Source organism: Neolamprologus brichardi, chromosome 16 (genome assembly GCF_056152115.1).
Source record: "Neolamprologus brichardi isolate AB-2024 chromosome 16, ASM5615211v1, whole genome shotgun sequence".
In the NCBI taxonomy this organism is placed as follows: domain Eukaryota; kingdom Metazoa; phylum Chordata; class Actinopteri; order Cichliformes; family Cichlidae; genus Neolamprologus; species Neolamprologus brichardi.
The window spans coordinates 14853375-14875891 of NC_142119.1; the positions used below are offsets into that span (position 1 = coordinate 14853375).

Consider the following 22517-nt stretch of genomic DNA (forward strand, 5'->3'; position numbering starts at 1 on the left):
AGAGTGTATGAAAACAGGAACACAACTGACCGTAAGCCACGATACACTTCATTATCAAGCTGGTTCCTGATGGTAAGAATTTCACTCCCAACCACTGAATAGACAAAGATTGTGTCCACATGATGGCTGAGCTTTTGGTTTGGTTTCAATGCTCAAATTATTTTTCTACAACTGTCGGGTAATAAAAACTAAACAAAAAACAACAAAAACAAAATAATAACTTAAACACAGCAAATACTAAAACAAAGATGAGGTTAAATGCTCATTGAGATGACACAGTATAGCTTGTAAGGCAACCACGCAGCATGTCAAAAATAGTGTTCTACCAATACAAATGAATACATAAAACCACACTTTGGCCTACATGCAAGGCATTCAAAGCACAAAAAACCCACAGAAGCCACTTTGTGTTGGGCTTAACTGGCTTCTTCAATTGGGAGTATGCATTTCTAACAATGCATACTAAAAATTCAATCACAATTAAAGCTGCAAGCAGCGTTGGGAGGGCCCTCGGAGCCCAGTGTGTCGAGCCATGCTGAACACCTATTTCAACTTGGTGGCAATGGAGAATGCCATCTGAGCAAATGTCACACAGATGCGCGTTGTGTGTTGAATGGCCAGTTTAGATTTCATCTAGATCAATGTTGATTATAATCTAGTGTGCATTTCCTCTTCCGACTACTCAGCGCTCTAACTGTTGGCAGGTATGACTATACTGTTGGCATATCAATCTGTTCGGGGCTCGGCTCTAATCATGCATCCATCAGAGATTGGATAAAGTGTCCTAGAGTTACAGAAGTTTTGTGCTAGTTGGCGAATGACTAAAACTCAACATGTCACTGTGACTATGCTGTTACACAAAACCCCAAAAGCTTTGCAATTTAACTACACCAAGACCGAAGATCATGTTAATCTGATTAAAACCTTAGGAGGAGTTTGTTAAAATACGAGGCCTGAAAAGGATGAAAAATGTCCCTAAAATTACATATTAAATTCAAAGTGGCCAACTTCCTGGGTTTAGCATATGGTTCTATCAGACTTTTTGTACATCTTAATATCTTACTTCAGGCTGCCAAATTTCAGATTCATAGATTAAACACAGTGCAGGGGCTGCTCTTTTGAAATTTTTATAGGAGGTACTGTGGATCATTCCGTCCACGCTACTGAGCCATTTTGCCCTGTGAAACCATTAAAATGAGTAATTTTTCTCCAGACCTGATGCATGTGCAAAATTTCATGAGTTTTTGAGCATGTCTAAGCCTAAACATTTCAGTTCAAAGGCACACAAGATCGACAACAGAAACAAATTAAAACAGAAAACAGCAAAGCAGCAGCGCCTTGCATCATTCTCTATGGGAATGTCCTGCAGTGTTCTTATTTTGGGGCAAGGTAATAAAGATGCTGTTGACTCACTACTACATCTTATACTTGACGACTCCAGGTTTTCAATGACAACGAAAGTGCGCAAAATATGGTTGGCAGGCATAACTGCGGCAAAAAAACTAGTGGTTCAGAGGTGGCTCCCACCACATGAACTCTTGGTGAAACACTGGCTACACACTTTATTAGATATCTTGTACCTAGAACTATCCTCAGCTAGAGATAATTATGCAAACCCCTTAACAGTCCAAAACTGGGAAGGGAATTAGACTAAAAGACTACTCAGAAGTGTGAGTTTATACGTGTATTTTCTTTCTTTTTGTCTTAGTCAGAAATCTACACTATTCATTACTGTGTCTTTTCATATGGATATATACACAGCTCAAGAACAGGTCTAGTTTCAGTGGTAGCATAGCTGCACAAACCACATATTGAATGGGCGACTTCCTCTGAACTTCAAACTTTATAATCAACTGAAACCAGTGAGATTCTCACACTTCACATGTCCTGTGCCACAGAGCTGAGCTCTTAGAAATAATCCACATCCTTTCATGCAATGGAGGAAATTTATGTCAATGAACGCTATGTCAAACCTGCCAACAAGCCATCTATAAAAAAAAACCACAGGTAAGAAAGAAAATACAAAGATTTAAAGTTTACATTGTTCAATCTGTTATTACTATTATCACCCCCTTAACCACAACCCCTATTGTTTTTTCTTTTCAGGTCCAAGGAGCTACAAGAGAAGCTTTTATTTAGTTGTTATTCTCTCGTTGGGGCTGCTGGCTGGACTTCTCACTCTTGCTTTCTACTGTGAGTTGTGTTGTGTTGCTTTGTTGTTGTTGTTTTCTTCTGTTATATATATAACATGTTTCATTACGTACTGGCAAAATTCAAAAATATTTTTGCTTAGCTCAAAAATAAATCAGCAACAGTGTTCTTTTGGCTCTTAAAAACATCTTTACTTATTTATCTGTATTTCAGACAAAAACTCCTTACAAGATTCAGCTGAATATCTCTCAATGAGTAACAAACTTTCCTCAATAACCGAGGAGAGAGACCTTCTAAATGCAACTGTCTCTGTAGTGAGTAACCAACTTTCTTCTATGACTGAGGAGAGAGACCTGCTGAAGGCCAACCTCACTGAAATGACCAAAGAGCTGGAGAGACTGCAGAGTTTGTTCAACCAGAGTGAGTCCTTGTCTGAGCTGTTGTGTGTCTTTGTAAAAGATTTTACACTGAAATTCACTGATTCCATTTTCCAGTGATAGATGGAAATATTTTCTCATTATATCTGAAATGACAGAATTTTAAGGAAGCAAACTTTAATCTTCATGGATATGTTTCACATGAATCATTGTCATCATTGTTGCATCTCCTCTGCATTGCAGTGTCAGGATCACAAGGCATTTTATATATAGATGTTATAAAATATAGATTCCAGTTAATTAACAGAGACCAAATAAATTACTGCTGAATGTTCCATGTTGGTCTTTAATATTTCTTATTTGATGTTTCTTCCAGAGAAAACATGTCCTACAGGATGGAGCGAGTTCAGTTGTAGCTGTTATCTCCTCTCGGAAAGCTCTGGTTCCTGGCATTCAGCTAGAAAACACTGCACAGACCAAGGAGCAGATTTGGTGGTGATAGACAGCCCTGAAGAACAGGTACAAAGTTCATGCATGTTGTATTGTGTTTTTTTTAATGAATATTGACTTTCAAACCCCACGTTGTTATGAACATGACTTTCCCCAATTTGAATAAAAATGTTTCCATAAACATTTCATCATTCCACTAGTTTAACAAGGAACTATCAAAATAAAACAGCAAACATTAAACTCAGACTGAGACATGGACTTGACACTTGAAGAACAGACATGAAAGCATAACACGACTAGATGTGACACAAGGAACACAGGGGAGGCACAGACACAGAAACCAAGAGACTAGAAACTATAAATTACAATGAAGTCAACGACTAACTATTAATAATTCAAAAACACAAAACATGGAAATCCCCCAATTACACTGAAAGAACATTGGGTATAAAGCTGATGAGAATCTGTAGCCAAAGGGACAGAAATAAAAAGAGTCTAGTGATTCATAACACGAATGTTTGTGTGCTTGTTGGACAGAACTTCATCGCTTCATTCACCCAGAAAGAGACTTGGATTGGTTTAAGTGACATAGAACAAGAGGGAACGTGGAAATGGGTAGATGGAACGCCTCTAAAGCTGGAGTAAGTCTTCAAGTTCACCCAATATATTAAATATATTTGTAATAAATAAATATTTTTATAAATAATATTTATTTACTAAGTAAAAATTTTTCTTATAAATAAAGTAATGTTTTTTAATTTATATATTTCCTTGGTGAAGTTATTTCATCAAGAAAATAACTTCATTGACAAACCTAGACACCAGGAACTGAAGATCTTAGAGACTGTTTTGGCCTTACCCGGACATGACTTGTTATTAACTAAACATTTTTTGATGAATAATGGAAGAAGAAAAAACAGACCCAGGAGACAACAGCCAATCCTATCATCTGTCCATCCATTTTCTTAACAACTTAACAATTTATTATTAGAGACAGAGGGTTGTGCATGTATCCATAATTCACAATGGGTTAAACATGCTATCAGTAGTCCTTTTTCCCATGTTGTTTTATATGTAATTCAAAGATATTAATGTTGTTTTTTATAGACTCACCAGATACTGGGCATCTCTTCAGCCTGACAACCTGTTGTTTAGAGAGAACTGTGCTCATATCAGATATCAACAAACTTCCTGGAATGATGAAAGATGTGAAAATTCTCTCCAATGGGTCTGTGAAAAACTACTGTAACAGCTGAATTTGTTTGAAAATTAGATTTGTACATATTTTTCAAATTAGGCTATCATTGTTATTTCATTAGCATTTTTATATATCCTTTTCTGAATAAGTATTAAGATTTAGTGAAAAACAAAAACATAGCATAGGTATATTTCAAAAACAACCCTTGAAATATAACTATGCCTATAATAACAGTAATAATAATAACGAGTAACTGACCCATTTTATTTGGATAGCACTTCTAAAAACATACAGTCACAGCACACAGTTTTACTTTAGAGAATCAAATGCAGCCCCTTATTAGGAAGAAGATGAAGACTGTAATTCCTGTCATAAAAAAAAACAAAACAGAAAACGACAGTGGTCTGCTTTAGTGTGTGCTCAGTGTGGTTTCAGTCAATAATTACCGTCACTGGGGAAATGGTGTTACCATATTTTGAATAATTCTGTGGTATTTTTATTGATAATGTTCTGTTTAGATTCTTTCAGTGGTTGTAACAGTGTTTTGGCATCTCAAAGATTAGACCTAAGAGCTTTATCTAGGGAGGACTGTTAAAATTGTTACATTTCAGTCTGCAGCATTTGGGCATTATTGAGTAATTTGCCATACAATATTAGAGTGTTTTTATTTTGAAACATAGCTAAAATGTGCAGACATGAAACAGCACACAGTGGCTTGTACTGGTTGAAATTTGCACTGCATTTGCATTTCATATTGCAAATGTGCTCACTTGCTATTGTGACTGCTGAAAGCATTTCAACTAATGTTATCTTCACTTTATTGTTATTATTCTAGTAGAAAAACAGAGCTTATTTTCTGTTGCTGTGTGTGTGTGTGTAGGACATTTTACTGTATTTATGTGTTTTTATTATTTTTTTAATCTACTGTACAGATTACAGAAAAAAATGCTTTTACATACATAAAGCAATTATTTTGCATTCTACTTGCTAAAAATCTGAAGCAGAAAATGATAAGGTCTTGCCATTGTTATTTCAGCTTTTTTAATCATTAAAAACATACATTTTCATGATGCAGTCTTATTGAAATGCAGTTTCCTCAGCATGTGTTTGACAGATATAACATTGTGATTCATCTTCAGAAAAGTGGACAGAAAAAGAGTTTGACTTCTGTGTCGTTTCACATGATTATGCAAACCCATAGAACAATGATATACCCTGCCTGTTATATGTACAAGAGCAGGAACGTTAACACCAAGCAGCTTTCATGAAAACCAGTGGGAATGCAGCCACCAGGGGGCGAAATGGTAATGGACGTTCATTCACTTTCTACACATACACTCCCGATCAAAAGTGGCTGCAGAATCACAGAGGCTGGCTGTGTGAGCTGGTCACACTTTATACACGTAGAGAAAACACATTAAATGCAATTCTAATGAAAGTAACAGCATGTAGTGTCCACGCTGTCAGCCTTTCTGTTCAGGGACAGTCACCCAGCAGCAGCAGAGCAACAGAAAACATGTTGGTACTAAAAGTAATCTACTTCTCTTCTTCTGCTGCAGCCAACTGCAATATATCAAGTCTTCATATTAGTCTGGGAGGAAGTTTAGTTTAATTACAGATGGACACTGACAGAATGCACAGAAATATGGATTAAAGTGCCAGCCACTAGGTAAAGTTTGATCTTTTTAATGAAAAAAAAAAATCAAAACAAAATCCAGAGTGTTTTCTTTTATTCATTAAAAACTTTTACCCCAAATTGCTAAAGTCATTAGTTTTGCATTGACTCATTCTTTTCCGGAAAAAAAAAGTTTCACAAAGCTGTTTTTTTCATAGTTAAATTCTCTTGAATTGATCAGTGGTATTAGGGCTCCTCCTCTGCTGCATGTTATAATTGTTTAGGCACCGAGGGGTTCCAATTCAGCTGTACCGAAGGCTTATTAGGCCCTGTGACAGACTGGCGACCTGTCCAGGGTGTACCCTGCCTCTCGCACTAAGATAGATGGGATAGGCTCCAGTGCCCGCCACGACCCTGAGAAGGATAAGCGGAAATGAACGGATAGATGGATGGATGATGGCTGATTACTGTGAGTCTCTGGTTCAGTAATACACAGTGTCTTCAGGGTGCACAATTTATCCAGCTACAGTCACTGCTGTCGTTTGAGGAGATGATAAATCAGCACTGTGAGTAAGAGGTGCTACTACTATTGAAGTAAATCCAAGCCATCCACTGCAATCCTATTCCAGCATTGTGGCTCAGCCAAGCAGCATACATATGAATACTAAACCCTAAATATATACAGACCAGTCCGTGGGATTCTCCAGACCTTTTAATCACTATTTCAGACTGAGTCAGTGTTTGAGCATTAGTACCTACAAATAAAGAAATAAATGGCTTCTGTAATTCAAGCATATCATTTGTTATGGGGTCATAATGTTTGCAAAATGACTGCATTGTCCTTACCACTCCAGTAAACTAAGAATAAGGAAAACAACCATTAAGTCAGAATGATTCTTCATGGAGGGCATTGGTCTCCGCTATAGTCTTATATGTATTTTTCATTCCTTGAACATGTACATATACACCAATAAAAATTTTAAAGTTAAAAAAAAGAGGAACATCTAAGCATCACTAAAATATTTCCCTGTTAAGCAGCTTTATTGTATTTTTTAACTGTGTTGCTGAGTCACGGTTAATTCCTGTACCTATGGGGTTAAAAAAAAACCCAGCTGAAAAGAGTGTTAATGTCTTTTGATGTGCTGACATTTTGTACAACAAATCTCGCTCTTGTGTGTTAAACTTATACCTGGTTGGATTCTGATCAGTGTTAAGCCATTAAACATAATTACCTTGCAGCAAAATCACATATGAATTATGATTCTGTGTTTAACCCTTAGCATTTCTCTTATTGAGGATGTGTTGGCGATTGCCTGAGAGCAGTAGCTGCCACTACTCTCACCCCAGATAAAGGCAATCCCATCCTGTCCATCCTCCATCCTTTTCCTGTCTAATCCAAGTGTTTCGATAATATTTTTCACTAAACCTTGAGTATTTACAGGTCAGTCTGTGGGATTCTCCAGGCCTATAGACCTTACACTATATTTTGTATTTTTGTAAGTTTGTTCATTGCAGACATAAACACTTTTCTTAACTCATTCTGTCTTTTACTAGAATTTAAAACCTTCTGCTCTCAAAATCAGCTTGTGAATATTAACATGGAGACAACAACATGCATGACAATAAATATCCATAGAAAAATAAATCTGGTTCTGCAGTTATTTAGTGACATGTGAAGGGGATTTATGACATTATTAATTCAATTAAATTCAATTAAATTTTACTTATATAGCGCCAAATTACAACAGTCGCCTCAAGGCACTTTATAATGTACAGTAGATCGTACAATAATAGATACAGAGAAAAACCCAACAATCATATGATCCCCTATGAGCAAGCACTTTGGCGACAGTGGGAAGGAAAAACTCCCTTTTAACAGGAAGAAACCTCCGGCAGAACCAGGCTCAGGGAGGGGCGGCCATCTGCTGCGACCGGTTGGGGTGAGAGGAGGAAGACAGGATAAAAGACACGCTGTGGAAGAGAGACAGAGGTTAATAACAGGTATGATTCAATGCACAGAGTTCTATTAACACATGGCGAGTGAGAAAGGTGACTGGAAAGGAAAAACTCAGTGCATCATGGGAGTCCCCCAGCAGCCTACGTCTATTGCAGCATAACTAAGGGAGGATTCAGGGTCACCTGGTCCAGCCCAAACTATATATATATATATATATATATAGCAAAAAGGAAAGTTTGAAGCCTAATCTTAAAAGTAGAGAGAGTGTCTGTCTCCCGAATCCAAACTGGAAGCTGGTTCCACAGAAGAGGGGCCTGAAAACTGAAGGCTCTCCCTCCCATTCTACTTTTAAATACTCTAGGAACAACAAATAAGCCTGCAGTGCGAATATCACCCTATTAGAGTGAAGTGCTCTAATAGGGTGATATGGTACTACAAGGTCATTAAGATAAGATGGGGCCTGATTATTTATGACCTTGTATGTGAGGAGAAAGATTTTGATTTTTCTGGATTTAACAGGAAGCCAATGAAGGGAAGCCAAAACAGGAGAAATATGCATTATCTTTCTAGTCCCTGTTATTACTGTTGTTGCAGCATTTTGGATTAACTGAAGGCTTTTCAGGGAGTTTTTAGGACATCCTGATAATAATAAATTGCAGTAGTCCAGCCTCAAAGTAATAAATGCATGAACTTGTTTTTCAGCGTCACTCTGAGACAGGATATTTCTAATTTTAAAGATGCTGTGCAAATGGAAGAAAGCAGTCTTACATATTTGTTTAATATGTGCATTGAAGGGCATGTCTTAGTCAAAAATGACTCCAAGGTTCCTCACAGTCAATGTTCCCTCTAAGCTGCGCGTGTGCGCAATTGCGCACTGCTGGCACAGTCTCTGCGCACAGAAAAAAAAAACTAACCTGAATTGAAATTAAAATTAATACGTTAACAATTCTGTTTTGCAGTGTTAGTCAGTAAGTGACTGGCTGCTCCCGTATGGGATTAGAACGATGCCACCTTATCACATAGTCCAGCCAATGATGCGTTTCACATTCGTATATACGCAGCTAATAAACGTCGTTGACAGGCTATTACATTATGTGCCGACACCGGTGTTTTAGCTAGCAAAGCAACGTGGCTGATGTGGAGTGAAGCCACGTTAATGACAACGTGTACAACCATTGGAGATGTGAGCAGGACACAGTGGCGGTCCTAGCCTGTTAGGCGCCCTGGGCGAACACCCCCTCTGGCGCCCCCCCCCCCCCCCCCCCCCCCCCCCACACACACACACACACACACACACACACAAACACACATACATATGAAGAGGGAGAGAGTATGCATAGTATGCAAACGGCTACTAAACAGACATCATACTTTGTCATACAATGAGAACAGGACAAATAAACAACTGACACTGACTAATATTATATTATTATATATATTGTTTGGAGTTTAGTCTGTTACTGTTATTATTTTTACCATTTCTTCTTGGAGGAACTGTAACCCACATAATTTCCTTAGGGATTAAGAAAGTATTCTGATTCTTAATGTTTTAGGATACATGACCTGCCATTATCCAATGACACATCTGCTTACCTGTGTCTTTTGCTCGTTCCTCCTTGTAGGAGCCATAATTAAATGTATTGAATTTTAAGGATCACTGGGTTTTAATTTGTTTGGTTGCTATGGTGATGTGTAACGGGAGTCACGTGGGTGCTAGCGGTGACATTAAGAGGGCGTTGTCAGTCTGTCATTCACTGGTTTGATTTTGACAGAGAGGAGGGCTGGGTAGCCATAGTTTTTGTTGACCGCAGCACAACGAGTTTCCCCTTGTTGAATTAGAGCCTGTGATGTTTTAAGAGTTTGAATCGCGAGCCGATCACATTGCTCTGTAAACTTTTCAAGCACTTTAATAAACAAGCAAGCAATTCCACCTCTTGCATTACTGCGTAAAGTTGACAGCGCGTCAGGCAAATAGGCAGGCTCCATCCCCGGCCTCTAGCGACTGTGGAAGTCGCTACACTCCTCTTCTTTTCTCTTTTTTTAAACTTTAAAAACGGGTTGTGTGTGAGACTTTAAATAAACAAAATATAAAATATACATTTTAAATTGTTATTGATCCCTTTACCCCGAGTCCTAAAGTGTATATTTATTTTTTTTACTCTTAAATATTTATTGTTTGTATTCTTGCACTGCTGTAACTGGAGCCTCGTCGTCTCGTCTCTCTATATACTGGTAAATGGTAAAATGGACTGATTCTTATATAGCGCTTTTCTACTCTCTCGGAGTACTCAAAGCGCTCTATACAACACGCCACATTCACCCAATCACACCCATTCTCACAAGCACTTTATCTATACTTAGTGCTATCTAACTACATTCACACACATTCATACTCTGATGGACGCATCGGAGAGCAACTGGGGGTTAGTATCTTGCCCAAGGATACTTGGCATGCAGACTAGAGGAGCCAAGGATCGAACCTCCAACCTTCCGATCAGTAGGTGACCTGCTCTACCTCCTGAGCTACAGCCACCCCTGGACTGTATGTAGCGGAGATGACAATAAAGTTTACTTTGACTTCAGCAGCAAGCAGGCGCACCGAGGGCTCTCGTGCTCACTTTTCGTGTATAGAATTTTGAAAAAACATCGGTGCAAATTATAAGTCTGTATCATGATGTCTGGTGTTTTCGTGTTTGTTGTTTGTTTTTATTTTTGTTTTATTTTGAGAGTTGGTAATTTTTGCTGCTCCAGCCAGCCAGAGAATCCCCCGTCGCCCCGCCCTCTCCTCCCTGTGCAGCAAGCAGCAGGCGCACCTCGCAAACGGAGGGCGCCCTTACTCCCATGGGCGATAGAAAATCGATCGGTGCCTATGCCATTCCCAATATGGGCTCGCATGATGTCGGGGGAGCATGAGTACAAGCAATTTTTTTTTAACCGATGCCTGTGATGCCGCCCCCTACCACGATGCCGCCCCGGGCAACCGCCCGTGTCGCCCGTATCTAAAACCGCTACTGGCAGGACAGACGGAACAATTGATGGAAAAAGTGTGGACTTTATACCAGTTTTTAAATTGTGTTGATAGGCCACAAAAACCAGAGTTATGATAAAAATATCTGCAATGTTTGGTTTTCTTCCTGAATACTGAATACTATCGTTGTTTATATTTACTGCGGGAAGAAACGGTAAAAACTGCGTTTTATAAGGAAAACGCTCGAAAGCGCTCTCCGCCTGTAAGCAAAAACAAATCCAAAAAAACCCCCCACCCTTTCCTATTGGTGGAAAAATATACCATGCCGACCAATCAAAAAATTATATGGCAACATGGCATTTAGTTTTTTAGGAAGGGGGGAAGTTTTAGGAGTGACGGCGGTGTTTTGAGATGTGAGAGGCTTCCTTTAGATCCGTGTGTTCCTTCTTTTTTCCTTCAGGCTTATATCTATAATCCACTTTTGAGTTCCCTCCCCAGACACCTTAACACCCACTCACATCCTGGGCCATCTGACCTCAGGAATTCGCATGATAAGGTGGGGCCAGGTTTCACAATGAGCTCACCCGAAACCCTGGCTGATTGGGACCCACACCTAGTTCCACACCTTGGCTCAGGCGATTAGAGGATCATCAGGGGGTCCTTTTGTCCCTCTGTGGGGGGATACTCCCACTAGGTTTAAATCTGGGACTCCCGATCATTTGCCCTTAGAACTGAAGAAGCTTCTCGGATGAGAGGTGAAACGTCTTCAACCAACTTAAAGAAGTCCAGACGCTTTCCTTTGCAAGCTCATTTGACTACGATGACCTGGATGACTGAGAACCTTCACAGACATGTTAATGTGGCAGCACTAGTTGGACCAGTTGGAATTACTTTTAGTGATAGATAAATAAATAAAGTGAATAAAATCTTTTATTATTTAATGTGCCCTCCTCTGTTATTTTGACTGCTGACAGCATTCAAAGTACAGAGGATGACGACGGGCTTAAGGGAAACAGCAAGCTGATAAAACCCTGAACATGATATGATAATAATCACATGTACCAATATTTAACAGATAGCAACATAGCACATAGTTTCCTGGCAATAGCCAACCATACTTTGATAACAAGCATGCACACAGTTTAAACAAAATACACAGTAAAATCACATTATGCAACAACATCTCTGCACTACTTGAGTTACAACATACAGTCGTTACAAAAAAAGTTCACAGGGGTGATATGAAGTCCTGTAAAAAATTGAGTAGACACTAAAATTCATCAACTTGTTGAACCACCTTTAGAAGGAATGGTTTGAAGTAATTATTTTCTGTATGTATATCAGTCTGTCAGAGTGTTTGATTTTGGTTTTCAAAGCACTTTCTGCCAGTTTCTCTATAAATCATTAAGATGTCCACCAGCAAATTTAAGATGGGCTTATACATAGAGAGTGACCTAGCAGGCACTGCAAGATTTCAGTCCATTACTGTGTAGTGTGTTACTAATGGTGTGCTTGCTGACTGTGGTCCCAGCTGCCTTCAGATGATTAACATTTTAATTTTGGGATTATCCACCACCTTTCTCATGATCATCATCCCCATCAGGGGTGAAGATCTTGCTCCAGACGAGGGTGATAGATGGTCATTTTATATTTGTTCTATTTCTGATTTAAACACCAACAGTTGTCACCTTCTCACCAAGCTAGTTGCTGGTGGTCTTGTAGTCCTTTCAGCCCTGTGTACGTCGACAATCTTGTCCCCAATGCCCTTTGATAGCTTTGGTCTCGCCCAAAGGCTGGAGAGGTTGGAATGGAGAAAAATGAAATTGATTCTGTGTTCATTTGAGATCAGGATTGTCTACAATTGACTAAATGATTGCAATTGCAATGTGTGGCATAATACCCAGAATGTTGGCTGGGTGGTATGGGATCAAATACTGATTTCATTCAATGACATGCAAGTCAATTAATAAATTTTATGTAATCTGCTTTTTCTAGAATTTTGGTTAATATTTTATCTTTCTACTGAGCCTGAAGCTCAGTCGGCTGCCCAGCCTAAAGCTCAGTCATCTACTCCACCACCAGCTCCATTCTCACCTCAACCATCACTTTGGTTATTAGCTCAGCTCAGTCTCCTGTTCAGTAGCTCGCAGCCTTGCCCGCAGCTCCTGCTCAGCCTTCAGTACGGTCTTTAGCTCCGTCTTCAGTTCATTCTGCCACTCAGACTGAACTGCCACTATTCAACTGCCTATACAGCCAGGGGTCCCCACACCTTCTGGCCCTGCATCTGCTCCTGCTGGAGGCTCAGGTAAGCCAACCCAGCACTCCGCAGTTCCCACGCCGCTGTCTGCCTCATTAGCTGGGGGTTCTGGAGAGCTCGACCAGCATTTCCTTGTGTCCACTGAGTGTTCTGGAGAACCGTGCCAGCCGTCCTCTGCCTCCGCTGGAGGGTCCGAGGGGCATTCACCTGTCTTCAGTCCCCACTGGAAGGTGTCAGGGATCGCTTCAGCTGTCTTCAGTCCCCGCTGGAGGGTTAGTGGGATCCATCCAGCCTGCAGTGCACCCACCCGCTCCATCATCTGTGGCTGCCACTCTACTGTCTGGTTCTGCCTCGTCTGGTCCTGCAGCTGCCACCTCCTCGTCCATGTCTGGTTCGGCGTCAGTGTTCACCTTCCAGGCCGCTGACTGGACTTCTTCGTCAGCGCGGACAGCCTCTGGATCAGCTCAGGCTTTGTCTCAAATCTTGAAGCTATTAAAAAAAATCATCTGGTTTCCATGGACTCATTTCACTTAAGCCACTCAATATAAAGTCAGCTACATTTTGGATTTCAAAATAATAACCCACTGAAATCTGTTACAGGCACTCTGACATGTCATCAGTTTCATCTTTTGTTGTTTTTTTCCTTAATTTAGCGTGGCATTATATTGAAACTTCCTGGTTCCACAGATTGGAAAATGTTATATGATTACACTAACACTTACTTTGTAATGCACTAACACGGTTAACAACAGTGATGTGTTCTTTCAGTTAACATCAGTGTTGGGGAGTAATGGTATACATGTACCGCCGTTAAGTATTTAAAATACAAAATATGAGTAACTGTATTCCGTTACAGTTGCCATTTAAAAAGGTGGTATTTAGAATACAGTTACTTTGTTGAAATAAATGGATTACACGGCGGTACTTCCCTGTTTCATATTGTCGCGGGTCAGGACTGTTTGGGTTTTGTTTGTTCTGGTGTTCCACGCGGCAGCGTTACGGTTGCCATGGTTACAGGATGACGCGCACTCTCTGCGACTGTGTGTTTCCTGGGTGAGTGAGCATGTCACTACCCGCTCCGTACCGGAAACCCCTCATGCGCGAAAGGTGTCTACTTCCGGTCGAAGCGTTTTACGATAGTTACGGGTCAGAGTATCTGTTAAGATGTTAAGAATAATAAGTATCTCTTAAAATATTTCCAATAATGAAACATTTAATATAATGTAGACAAAAACAAAAAAATAAAAAGATAGTACTGATCAGTACTCCCCGATCTATACCGCGCATGTGCAGGGGTTTTCTGCCACCTGCTGACCGAGCGAATGAACCCTATTGTATACTGAATTAGCGTCATTACAAACGTGTGTTAATTTTGATTTAGTGATAGTCGAGTGTCTTTATGCTTGTCTGTGTGGAGAGGATTGATTGGAATAGTGATGATGATGTCCGCTATCACTGTCAATTGTCAGTAAACACTTCATCTGGCTGATGAATCTTCACGTGACACATTACAAAGTCTGTATTATTAACTCTGTAATTAGGCACCATTCTTCTTATTTTATGGCGCTGGTGTTCAATCGGGGAACGCTCTCTGTTGAGGAGAAAAGCATGAATGTGTTTGTATACGGATTATCCATAGTTTAAATGTCCCGGTAGTCAAAAAGGAGGCAGAGCTGTTGAGAAATGCTAGGAGCTAACTGGGCGCTAACCGTATCATTCAAATATATTGAATGTCGCAATGCTGGCAAAGAGAGGAAGTGACGTAAGATTTGCGAATGCGGGGTACCGATCGGGTTTCCGGTACAGATCGGGTAGCGACAGAGCGCCTTTTTGTTGTTGTTGTTATGCTAAGCTAATAGGCAGAATGCTACAGTCATAGCTCTAAAGAATGTAGCCTCATGGGCAGTGTAGTCCGTGCTGCAGGGAGAATGGACTGCCATACCCGTTATGTGTCTGTGAGCACAAGGAGGGAGAAAAAGGAGAGTGGAAAAGTACAAGTTGTCATCAAGCAGAAACGGGAGCTGGAAGCATGTAAATATAATAATAACCACTGCAGCCAAGAAGAGAGCCTGACGAGCCCAGTTGTAAGTAAGCTATTAAGACTCGACTGTACACTGTGTTCGTGTTTTCCTCCGAAACAATAAGTTCTGTTGGAGCAGCCTTTCAACGCCTCTCTCTGTCTCTCGCAAGCAAAGTTGACCCAAACAACAAAGTAAAGCTAGTTTTCGGCTACAAGCCCGACACGAACCCACCGTATTAGCCAGAGGTCCCTTTACTATGGTTTGGAGCCGTGGACCTTCAGTAATAGTAAGGAATCACACAGCAATTGTACATTCATGTAGTTGTAAACAGCATGATAATATATTAAGTAATCCAAAGTATTCAGAATACGTTACTCTCATTGAGTAACGTAACGGAATACGTTACAAAATACATTTTGGGGCATGTATTCTGTAATCTATAGTGGAATATGTCAGGTTTATATTATTGGATTGTCATTTATGCTTAGAAGTATTTACTCATATATACTTAGAGTTTTATAATCAATTGCATGTTGATAAAGGTCTGATCCTTAGCAGTCTGTAAAAACTCTGTGTGCCTTCCAGAGTGTTCTGGCATACACACTCACATCCTGGGGTCACAAGAAGAGGTCGTACCTTCTTTTATTGTATTATGGTATAGCAAACACAAGTATATCTGTTTTAGTCTAAGTGCCTTTTGTTTAGATGAACTGCTGGACTTCCAGACCAGCAGGTTTAGGGAAGTTGTTTATGGGGTCACATTTTTGTCCAGTCCTCTCCCTCATGCATGAGTAACACAAAGAACAGTGGTAACTTGTGTCTTGCTTTTGCTGTGTAGTAGAATTGTCTTGAATGTTCCAGCGAATAGGTTTATGCTATGAACCTATCAGAATACATTTTAAAAGTAACCTTCCCAACACTGGTTAACATACACAGTATTCCTCCTATACAACTGGACTTAACTCTGCACTGAGATAACTCATGGTCATTAGAAATACATTAAAAACACTTTTTTAAACACTTTGCTTTTCAGCCCCAGTGATGAACATCATTTGTATACAGTCTATATAATACCCTACACAGAAATTGTATGAAATGCACATTGGGTGTGATGGTTGCTTACATTAAAGTGTCCTTAAATATGTTAAATGCTTTCATAAAATATTATGTTTCTCCATGAATTTAAGAAGATCAGAACAAAATAAACACTGCTCACAGATACAGAGGATAACATGGACTTACAGGAAACAGCAAGATGTTAGTGATTAAAGATGGTTTCCTGGCAAAAGCCAGTCATAATTTGATAACAAAGACACCCACAGTACAGGCACATTATGCAACAGCAGCTCTGTACTGGATGAGTTACGACATATAGTCATGCAAAAAAAATAATCATCCATTATTGCTATAAAGTCTGGTAAAAAACTAAGTGGACAACATAACCCCGAACAAGTAGACACCATAATCCACAACATTCACAAACACTAATTATCACCCATCCATCCATATTCTTCAACATATCCGGGACTGGGTCAAGAGGGCAGCAGCCTAAGCAGAGAAGCCCAGACCTCCCTCTCCCCAGCCACCTCCTCCAGCTTGTCCAGGGGGACACCAAGGTGTTCCCACCAATCTGTCTGTCGATCTCCGGCTCCCTTCTCCCATCACTCATGAACAAGACCTCGAAATACTTAAACTCTGCCACTTGGGGCAGGAACTCATCCCTGACCCAGAGTGGGCACTTCACCCTTTTCTGGCTGAGGACCATGGCCTCAGATTTGGAAGTGCTGATTCTCTTTCCCACTGCTTCACTTACGACCTGCAGTCTAGAGCGTCCTAGTGCCACGTGCACTTACACTTACACTGAATATCAGATGAATGAATATTTCATCATTGCCTTTACACTGTTGGCCTCAATAGGTTATACTTGACTAACTTTAGTTCTCGCTATGGTCCCCCCTGTCCTTTTTGTTGCCTTTTATCCTTTTTTTTTTTTCTACCTATTTGTTCCTTTTCCCTCTCCATGTTTATGTATTTGTGCTTATGGAGGGTGTTGGGTCTGTCTAGCACAGGCCTACCGCTGGAACGAGACAATTTAAAAACACAGCAAAAGCATTGAACACCAAGTAGGCAAAGTTCTTCGTGTTACTCATGCATAAGGGAGACCTGCCTGGAGCCAAGTGTCGTTCCACCACTTGACCTCCGTCAGACTCTTGTCCGCTCCCCCGTAACACTGCTCGTTTATTGAGGTTACATGAATATGCATAGGTTCATTAACATACGACGTCTACATACAAACAAAGAGTACCTTGCCTGTGCGTTGTGTAAGTATATGTGTGTGTGTGTGTGTGTGTGTGTGTGTGTGTGTGGGGTCAGAGTGTGACCCCATAAATAACTTCCCTAAACCTGCTGGTCTGGAAGTCCAGAAGCTCATCTAAACAAAAGGCACTTAGCCTAAAACAGATATAGATACGTTTATCCTACCATAAAACAATAAGAGAAGGCACGACCTCTCCCATGCTCCCAGAGTGTGGGTGTGGATGCCAGAACACTCTGGAATGCGCACAAAGCCTTTGCAGACTATTAAGGATCACACATCCTATCACTACACAATCAATTATACACCTCTACCAATCTAAAACTAATTATAAAACTCTAAGCATATATAAGTAGATATTTCTAAGCATAAATGACAATCAACATTACAAAACCTAACATTCCCCCCTTTTTGACCTTTATGCTAGAAAAGTCCCCAGTTATGAATACCTCATGTCTGACAGTGTCAATGCAAACATTTTCATACTCAGCATATGTCAAATCACCCTAAATTACTGTAAACACACACAGTTTAACAAATGTATTAGCAGTTATCCCATTCCTCATTGATCTCATCCAATGGCAAACTGCATCCTACGAGCAAACAAATGAATTGTTAATTTAATAGTTAAAATAAGAAAGTAACATTTTCAAAAACATCCCAGCTCTGCGGTGATCACCCATCATCTGTGCAGAGTGGTTTTAGAGTCCAAATGTATATAGAATAGAAATTCAAACATACCAGTTGGCTTTGTTGTTTGTCAACATGGGCCTCAGCTATCATGAAAGCTGCAGACCTCTTCAGCACTCTAGTTTTATGGCCTCTACCAACCCCCATCACCTCACTTCAGGCCTTCGTCCTGCGAGGGGGATACTTATGACTCCTCTACTGTCCATCCTCTGCAGAAAAACCCCTCTGTGGAAAGGGTGCTGGGTCTAGTTATCTTACTGATGTTATGATCCCAGCAGTCTTCAGTGTGTCATCGTATGCACAGTACAGTGACACAGTATTAGGTGATGTTCATAGGAAACTGCTGTCATCACCACCATAGCTTCTGGTTCCTGTGCTTTTCATAGAATCATGATGCCATCCTTAGACTCCCTCTGCGCTGTCGATGGAGCTTGGCACGCTCCCCTCATCCTTCAGGTGCCCATCTGTTGTCCACAATCTCCTCTGTTGGCTTCTGGAAATCCCCCTTGGCACAGCTCTCATTCCAACGCAGCTTCATGGTCCTTGCTGTGGCTCCAAAATCTGATCTCATAATGGGCTCCAACCAGCTCGTCCTTTGACCTCAACCACTGCCTGGGCTGTCAGCTATGCCTGGAATGGTTCTTGCTTCTCACTGGACCTCTGAAGATTTCTCAGGAGATGCTGCACCTGTATTTCCTTGCTAGGAGGAAAAACTTCTATTTGGAAAGCATGTCAACAATCATCAAACCACATTCTTTAGTTCAGTGAACTTCACTTATAGGCCATCAAAGCCTCATCTGAACATGGATGCACCACTTGCATAGGTTTAATACCCATAAATGGACGGTTAATCACACAAATCACTGCAACAATCATAAAAAACATTGTTTCATGTTAATCTTGGACCCCTCCTCTTGACGCATGGACACTCCCATGAGTCAACTCATCAAACCCAGATTCCTGTCTTAAAGAAAAAGGTTAGCTAGATCATGTCCCAGGCAACATCAGGGCATCTCCGCCGGAGTAGCTCCGTAACCCTGCAATAAAAGATGTCAGTCGGTTTTGCATATTAAGTTTGCTTAAAACTTGGCTCTGCCAGGAGCCTGCATACACACCATCATGGCCTGGAAAACAAGATCTGGAAGTGAAATCAAACTTCACGCTTATAAACAATTGTATCATAAGAGTAATAAGTATTCAGCACCAGCAAGACAAGTGTCATGTGCAGGTTTTCTCAAATCAGTAAACTACAATTATTTCCATAATTTGCCTCAGACATGGATCATCCCATGTACTCAGTCAACATTAATGTAATCGGTGACTTCCCTTAAGCAAAGTCACTCCACTCATCAATCACTGGGAGCTCAATAGTGGCCAGTTAATGAGCTCCATATTCAACTATTCCATAAACACTGCATCTCTTATTTGTTTTTCTCATGTCACTTATCCGCTTCTGCTGAATCCTCTACATGTACTCTTAGAAAAACAAACATTAGCAATACACATAGATGGTGACCAGGCGCAGGTCGACAGGTTCCAGAGGTGCTATAAAAAGACCATAAAGTTAGCCATCCATAGCTGTGAAAAGAATGTTATTCACATCATCAAAGTAACCTTCACATTTTCCCAAAAACACAGTGTAACAGCATCACCACTCATAACCTATAAACACAGTTTTCTTCACACACAAACCCAGAACTCCTGTAGTAGAAAAACATCAACCAGCAGTCCTGGTATAACTCACACGATCAATTCACATGAAGAACTGTAATGCTGTAGAAAAGAAAATGCAAATGTTAGCGCTGCGCACATGTATACACACTTTCTCACAGTTTCCTCTGTGAGCAACACAAGGTAACACCCCTGGTAGATGCACAGACACAGAAAGTGGCATTTAAAAGGTTAAATCGTCATGCAACCTCGAATGTTGCTGTCATCTCTCTGCTCCTGTAAAAGGAAACACACATAGATTCATCTGCACCTTTGCCAGGTGGGGGTTAACTTCACACAGTCGTGTTACATCAGTAAAGTCTTGTCAGCTTTTGTCAGCTTTTACCAGTCAGTCAGTTTTTTTTTCTCTTTCACTCATTCATTCATACATTCATTCTTTCTTTGCTGATAGTGGAACCTATCGTCGCATTTAGTTTCCACTCTCAGCAAAATGACGTCATTTCAAAAAGAAAAAGAAGAACTTTAGCTCGGATTACATCGCTGAATCCTTTTTGGGCAGGAACTCTCTTTCTAATTGTCCCAGATAAGTGACTTTCTCCCGAGCCCATTTTAATGTGGAGAAGCTCACTTGTAACAATTTTCTCGACGACGTGTCGTACAGCGCTTTTTGTTCTAATCGTGCAGATCTGCTCAAACAAAGATTATCGAACAAAACTTTCAGTGCACTGTGAAAGTATCAAAATAAAAAGGCCTTGTTAAGTCATGACACAAGCTCCTCATCTCAGGAGGGTAAATCATACCATTAGCATGATTTATCATACCATCATACTAATTGGCAGGCTCAACTTCACAACAAAAGAAAAATCATCAGCCAGATTAACCAAACCAATCATCAGCTGCACAACACACAACATAAGCCTAATATGTAATTAGATATGAGTTTAATCCCCAGGTCTGTGCTCTTCACTCATTTAGGCCACACACCCATTTTATTCAGTTTTCCTTTTTCCCTTCATCATAAAACATGTGACATGTTGTCATGCACTTCACAAAAGACGTTTGTTCTGACGTATTCAGAGTTGTGTATCTAGGTACAGGATTCACTCGCACATCAAAACAGGAAACTCAGTGTTTTAGAGTCTCCACTCAACACACAACAAACTCCAACACATCCCATTCACTTGTGCTAGAATTCAGTCACCGTTCATTTATCTAAGAACCACCAACTAATTTGCATATCAGCTATTAACCCACTAAGATGACAGGACAACAGAAATGCATGTTCAAAATGTTATCACAAAAATAGAATTTTCCTCATACAGTAAATTACTTGCGCTGCATCAATCAAGCAGAAAGCATCTCCCAATTTACTGTATTAACAACTAAATTTATTGCCTGATCACTGGTTGGTCAAACTGTTGTCCTGCAACCTAGAGAGTCAATTTTTTGCATTGGATCAATGCAAAAAATTGGAACGAGACAATTTAAAAACACAGCAAAAGCATTGAACACCAAGTAGGCAAAGTTCTTCGTGTTACTCATGCATGAGGGAGACCTGCCTGGAGCCAAGTGTCGTTCCACCACTTGACCTCCGTCAGACTCTCGTCCGCTCCCCCGTAACACTGCTCGTTTATTGAGGTTACATGAATATGCATAGGTTCATTAACATACGATGTCTACATACAAACAAAGAGTACCTTGCCTGTGCGTTGTGTAAGTGTGTGTGTGTGTGTGTGTGGGGTCAGAGTGTGACCCCATAAATGACTTCCCTAAACCTGCTGGTCTGGAAGTCCAGCAGTTCATCTAAACAAAAGGCACTTAGCCTAAAACAGATATAGATACGTTTATCCTACCATAAAACAATAAGAGAAGGCACGACCTCTCCCATGCTCCCAGAGTGTGGGTGTGGATGCCAGAACACTCTGGAATGCGCACAAAGCCTTTGCAGACTATTAAGGATCACACATCCTATCACTACACAATCGATTATACACCTCTACCAATCTAAAACTAATTATAAAACTCTAAGCATATATAAGTATATATTTCTATGCATAAATGACAATCAACATTACAAAACCTAACAGAGGGTGTTGCCATCTACTAGCATGGTAGTGGCACTCTTGGTAGTTAAAAATAGGATTCTTACAACATGTTTATCAATCGAAGGCTAAATCAGATAAAGATCTCCTAATTGCGACTCTCCACTTGTGCTAATCTAACATTTTTAGGAGCTGACCTGTTGTTTTTGTGCTGTTTTCAAGAAATTATAATGGTTATACAAGTTTCTGGATGTTTTAAAAAGCAAGAGAGAGAGGGAGAGAAATTCTCCCCTTTTAGCACTTTCATGTGTAACGTTATTATCTCATTCTTGTGTTGAGGTTATTTTTAATCACATATCACACAAATGTCTCTGTAGCAATGACAGTAAATAATCCATCTTTAAAAAGTGATTAAAAATACTATCTAGCATGTTTCTATATAGTTTCTAAATAAGAACTTAAAGGTTTTAGGCAGGAGCCTAAAGTTTTAATTGCTAACTTTCTGATCATTTTCTTTATATGAACCTGAAATCTGAAACTTTAAAGTTCTTAAAAAGAACTGCGTAAAGAAATTTAACTTTTATTAGTTTTCATATGACTATCATATACAAAATTATCTTTAGAAAGGATCAGATCCATTTTTACTGGTCGATCAGTGCTGTGAAAAGCATATCAACAACATCTGAAATGTGTGACATCCTCAGACATTCAAAAAAAGAAGAACTTGAAACTACTGATAATTTGAGGTTACAAGCGCTGAGCTACAGATCTCACCATTTAGGAAATAGTTTGCCTGCTTGTGAGCA

At 40.1% G+C, this 22517-nt stretch overlaps 1 protein-coding gene across 2 annotated transcripts; it reads left to right on the forward strand.

Annotated features, from left to right (window-relative positions):
- The first annotated feature begins 1936 nt into the window (after positions 1-1936).
- LOC102789658 (CD209 antigen-like protein A) lies at positions 1937-4227 on the forward strand. 2 transcript variants are annotated; one of them, XM_087830041.1, is made up of 6 exons: positions 1937-2007; positions 2117-2193; positions 2365-2571; positions 2905-3047; positions 3516-3619; positions 4086-4227. In XM_087830041.1, the coding sequence occupies exons 1-6, from the start codon at positions 1937-1939 to the stop codon at positions 4225-4227; spliced, it is 744 nt and encodes a 247-aa protein (XP_087686167.1). The 2 variants fall into 2 exon arrangements, with proteins under 2 accessions (XP_087686167.1, XP_087686168.1); XM_087830042.1 differs by lacking the exons at positions 1937-2007; positions 2117-2193; positions 2365-2571 and having other exon boundaries at positions 2865-3047; positions 4095-4227.
- Positions 4228-22517: the final 18290 nt, after the last annotated feature.

Excerpts from the sequence above, each read along its gene's own strand:
- LOC102789658 (XM_087830041.1), top strand. The coding sequence starts at position 1,937 with ATGGAGGAAATTTATGTCAATGAACGCTATGTCAAACCTGCCAACAAG. Across the intron at positions 2,572-2,904 it reads GCAGAGTTTGTTCAACCAGA|AGAAAACATGTCCTACAGGA; the intron begins GTGAGTCCTTGT and ends TGTTTCTTCCAG. Across the intron at positions 3,048-3,515 it reads TAGACAGCCCTGAAGAACAG|AACTTCATCGCTTCATTCAC; the intron begins GTACAAAGTTCA and ends CTTGTTGGACAG.